We start from the raw sequence: 5,114 nt of genomic DNA, 5'->3' as shown, positions 1-5,114 counted from the left end.
TCATAATATCGAGATTGGATCCGAAGATGGCACAAACGAGCTTCAAATTTCAGGTACAGGTCAAATACCGAGTTCGAAGTCATTATCGAGCTCGAGTCCGAATCGAACTATGATGAGATGTGATGGAATCGAGCTTAAGGGCTAGAGGCCAACCGATACCGAGCCCAAGTCTTTACCGAACTCCGAGTCGGCATCGACCTCAAACCCGCATCGAGCTCTAAAATTGGAAACCGACCAATGCTGAGTCCGATCAAGATCGAGCTCATAGATAAGAGCCGTTGCAGCCGCACTAAGGGAGAGAATCTCGGCGGAAATTAGGGAAAAACTGATTTATCATGTGTTCCCCGCTATGTATTTTAAATTATATCTAAAGTAGGATCCCCCACTATAAAAGGGATAACTATATTTCTATAAAGGAGGAAGTTTCGTATACATTGTAACTCAGATATCATACACTACCATATTGAAGAGTTATACTTTTTTAGCTTCATAGATTGATTCATCTTGCTCAATCCATAAATCATTCTCTTTTTAACTCTGCTTATTTTTTTATTCTTTACAGTCAATATTCGATATTTTCTATTACTCTTACGATTTGTGTCAAGTTATACCACATACCCTTAGAACTACGTACAAATTCATCTCTATCCGTTTTTCGGGTAAACAACTATATTTCCGACTTTCACCATTTTCAAGAACTCAAATAAATTAAATTAAGCAAATTAAAATTGTATATGTTGCTTTCATTATCAAACTAACTTCTCAACTGTTAGTGTAATGTTTTCTTTCACTACCTCGATATATTAATCTCTGTGTTTGTTCAGACAACATCATTTAAATTCAAATGAATGTAATGAAATGAATTTCAAACTCAGATTTGGAATATAATGATCAATTGCTCAACTTATGCTGATTGGACTGAGTAGACTAAATTTATGCACCAAAACATTAAATGACCACTTCAAGAGAATAAATTACATAGTTATTCATTTAAATTAGCATTATTTTCAGCCATAATGCTTCATTTAGAAGTATATTTTAAACTTAGGGGTTAAAATTGAATATGAAACATTAGGAAGAGTCGAAGAGGCAAGAAAAAGTAAAAGAAAACAGACTGGAAGGCACCAAATCCAAATCAATTAACTATTCCTATAAAAGGGCACCTAAAGTTACTCCACAAATGGGTGAAAAAGATTCCAGTCCAGCTAACAGAAGAGAAAAATGAGAGAAAAATCCATAGCTGAAGTTGAGAAAAAGCACAAAGCCACGACGATTGGCAGGAGCAGCACATTCTTTTAAAGATGAATCAAAGTTGTAAAAAGAAAGCAAGAAAGAAAAGCTTCTTTCATTATTCTACTCTTTACGTATCTCACTGAGGACATGGTCGTGGCGTTTATCTGTCAGAATACTGTTGCAAAGTTGGCTTTGCACTTTTTTGTATAGTGGCTACTTCTCAAGGAAATTTTTGATATATGAAAATAGAAAATGTAGAATGGTTGTTTGCTGTCTCTTTCAGCTGTGTAATACATTTTCTTTATGGGTTTTACGCATTTGATCTTTTCATATCAAAATAAAGTTTCCTATCTAAGTAAAGTTTTTAGATGAGATATTCATATACTGTAATGTGGTATCAGTTTAATGTGGTGTTGAGTGGGCAGAGGTTCTCAGTTGGAGGCTCACTACCACTCATTAACAAAATAATTTCACATGTTTGGCTAGAGAAAAGAAGGCAGGTACGTACGTGAGGAGACATGTTACAGACCTAAGGTTTCATTGGAAAATCATGAATCTATGGGTGTGGAATTGATACTGCAGACGTAGCCGGATCTAGGATTCGAACTCTACGAGTTCAACCTCCAAAATTCATAACATTGAACATATTATATTTTAAAAGCTATAGGTTTATATTTACTAGTTTTGGTAGATTTTTACCCATAAATTTATGTTCCGTTTCCAAAATACTGAATTTTGTTGAACCCGGCACTCCTACGCTGCATCCGCCCCTGACTGCAGAAGCTAGCGTTGACTGAAAAATAGTAGAATTAGTTATTTGAAATGGAAGAGCGTATGAAGAAGTATAGGCAATTGAGTCCAGAGAGAGCTAAAGTGTGGACAGAGAAATCGCCCAAATATGTGCAGCAGCAGCCCCAGAAGAATGATGGCAAAGTGCCAGTGGTATATTATCTATATAGAAATCAACGGCTTGAGCATCCTCATTTCATGGAAGTACCCCTGTCTTCACCTGATGGCCTATACTTGAGAGGTAATATAATATGGCTCTGGTTATTCATATAGACACATTTGATGAATATGATTCAAGTAACTAAGTCAGAAATTCTGGTCATTGCTTTAATTTATATGTGTTCTTGCACTTTTGAAGATGTAATCGAGAGGTTTAACGTTTTAAGAGGCAGAGGAATGGCTTCGTTGTACTCTTGGTCCTGTAAGAGGTAAAAACTAGTCCAACATTTTTTGTATTTACTTGTCTTTTGTTCTATTTGTAATACGGACTTCACAATTCTGAGATTGCTTATATATACAGAAGCTACAAGAATAGATTTGTGTGGCATGATCTTTGTGAAGATGACCTAATTCTTCCTGCTCATGGTAATGAATATGTTCTCAAAGGCTCAGAGCTTTGTGAAGAATCCAATTCAGGTAACTATTTCGATCTATTTTTTGGAGGGGAGAAGAACAAGTAACAAGTATGGCTGCATCAATTCTTCATTGAAACCACAGGTATAACTGGGCCTCACGTTTTTCTTTCTCCAGGTCACTGCAGTCCAGCGAAAAACGAGAGACTGTCAAATCCGAAAGTATTACCAGAACCTCCATCCTCTAGAAGCCAAGATAGTTCCTCTCCTTCGTCTAGCACATGTGCGAAGAATTCTTGTAAAGGTGAACCATCAGTTCCAATTCCAGGTTCTTTGGATGTAACCCCAGAGTCCAGTTCTGTTAAATGTTCTTCGTGTAATGGTTCGTTAAGGTTGAAAGAGAACAAGATCAATAATACTGTTGGCCTGGCTGATGCTTCCACTCAAAATCAGGAAAATGGAAGCAGAAAAGGTGTTTCAATGACAAATGAGTCTGCAGATATATGTAGGGCCAGCGATGGTGGTAGATCAGATACCTTGATATCTCTAATCAGATCGGATGTGAGCAAGCTAAGCAGCTTTAAGACACTTGCCAGCAAAGAGGGTCGGGTTTCATCAGCAAAACTAAAGCCTTCGAATATGCTAATGCAACTAATCTCTTGTGGATCAATTTCAGTGGAGGATCATAGATTTGGCCTTATACATACATACAAACCAAGATTAAGTTTAGGGAAGCTTGATTGCCTGACAAGGAATCAGAGGTTAATGGGGTTAGAAAATGAGGAATATTTCTGTGGAAGCTGGATGGAACCTACTATCCCCAAGGAACGAGTGCCTGCCTTAAAGCGGTCATGTTTCACTGCAGAGAGGTTGGTATTTTGGTTACACTTGCTACACCGAATGTTGTTTTCTACGCAGTAAATACTTAATAGGAGTTTCTTCTGTGTGGAACCTTAAACTTTCTTTGAATTTGGAAAAACTTATGGCCTTGAGAAACCAGGATTATATCTCAACTAAGTTTCCGCACTGTGTAGTTTTTAATGATATCTGCCTACTTAACCTGTCTTTTAACAATATTCCTGGCCTCGCATGTCAACCTTCGTTAGACATATCATCCATTTGATTCTTATGTTAGTAATTTCTTAGACCTTTCTTATGATCGTGGGGGTAGTAGACTCCAAATTGTCTAGGCTTTAACAATCTCTACAATGTCTTGTAATGACCTTCCTGTACTTCTATGTCAATTGTTATCTTGGCGTATTATCCTGTTAACTTATGTTTAATTCTTTCTTAACCCTTCCACATATTTTTCGCCACTCGAATATATCAGTATTCTGAAATTGCTTAAAAGAACTTCTTGTAAGTTACATTGACAATAGTGATCATTATATTGAAGATCTACTGTGTTTTAGAACTTATGTCTAACAATTTTGTGACTTGCTGAGTAGCCCCACTTGCTGCTTGTTTGATAACATCCTGACTTCTTCCCACTAAAGTGGTTTTAGTATATATCGAAAGAGGGATATGCCTTAGCAATTGTGTGGATAATTAACAGAATCAGAGATTTCCTTACAGTTTACTAGCCTTTCTCTAGTCTGAAATAATATGCCATGTTTCAGTGTATTGATTTTTTAAGTTGATTATACTTTGTGTATTCAGATATTTCTTGGCTTTTCTTGCTATACTTAAAAGGAATTCCGCGATGCAGGACTAATGGAGACGCAGTTGAAGATAAAAAAAGAGCCGAGCTCCACATGCTCAAAATGCAATGGACATTCTACCAAGGCTTCCCTGAATAATCTGCCAAACAATGAGTCAATTAGATCCCCTCTTTCTGAAAGTCCAAAAACCTCATCTGAAGGAGTAGACATTTCAAGAACGATTTCTTCTGGCATATCCACAAGCGGAAGTAAACGAATCACAGAGCCTTCCCAAGAGAGAAACATTCCAAGGGGATAGACTCTTGTAGAAATGAGAAAGAAAATGGGATACAAATTGAAGAAAGGTAAGTTTTGGCTAACTAAAGATATACTCCCTCCATTTTAATTTATGTGAACTCATTTGACTAAGCATGGAGTTTAAGAAAAGAGAGAAGACTTTTAAACTTGTGGTGTAAAATGAGGCACAAAAATTTTGTATGGCTATAAATCATTGCATAAAGATAAATTGTTTCCAAATAAGGAAAAAGGTCATTCTTTTTGGCACGGACTAAAAAAGAAATAGGTTCACATAAATTGAAACAGAGAGAGTACTAATTTGCTTGATCGCAAATTGTTTAGGTTGTGTTTCATTTGTTTCAAACAGGCTTGCTTCGGGAGCTTAAATTATAATACAGTCGAAAGGCTCTTCAAACAACTATGGACACAATTAAGGAGCAGTTTTGAAGTTAAGTAAGCATAAGCTTTTATTTAACAAAGTATGGAAGTTTGTTCTTTTTGTAACTACTTTTCCTGTCTTATTGGAAGTGAAATACCAATACGTTTGTATAAAGAGTTAATACTCTAAAACTTCCTTAAATTA

The 5,114-nt window shown here is 36.3% G+C and overlaps 1 protein-coding gene across 1 annotated transcript; it reads left to right on the top strand.

Annotated features, from left to right (window-relative positions):
- The first annotated feature begins 1,289 nt into the window (after positions 1-1,289).
- On the top strand, positions 1,290-5,114 carry LOC107822766 (protein SOSEKI 3-like). The gene is made up of 5 exons (XM_016649335.2): positions 1,290-2,263; positions 2,381-2,450; positions 2,543-2,658; positions 2,773-3,463; positions 4,303-5,114. Exons 1-5 carry the CDS (start codon positions 2,056-2,058, stop codon positions 4,391-4,393), a joined length of 1,176 nt encoding a protein of 391 aa, XP_016504821.2. The 5' UTR covers positions 1,290-2,055; the 3' UTR covers positions 4,394-5,114.

The sequence above is a fragment of the Nicotiana tabacum genome, chromosome 17 (genome assembly GCF_000715075.1).
Source record: "Nicotiana tabacum cultivar K326 chromosome 17, ASM71507v2, whole genome shotgun sequence".
In the NCBI taxonomy this organism is placed as follows: domain Eukaryota; kingdom Viridiplantae; phylum Streptophyta; class Magnoliopsida; order Solanales; family Solanaceae; genus Nicotiana; species Nicotiana tabacum.
This window is presented reverse-complemented; position numbering and strand designations above follow the sequence as displayed.

Excerpts from the sequence above, each read along its gene's own strand:
- LOC107822766 (XM_016649335.2), top strand. The coding sequence starts at position 2,056 with ATGGAAGAGCGTATGAAGAAGTATAGGCAATTGAGTCCAGAGAGAGCT. Across the intron at positions 2,451-2,542 it reads TACTCTTGGTCCTGTAAGAG|AAGCTACAAGAATAGATTTG; the intron begins GTAAAAACTAGT and ends TTATATATACAG. Across the intron at positions 3,464-4,302 it reads TCATGTTTCACTGCAGAGAG|GACTAATGGAGACGCAGTTG; the intron begins GTTGGTATTTTG and ends TCCGCGATGCAG.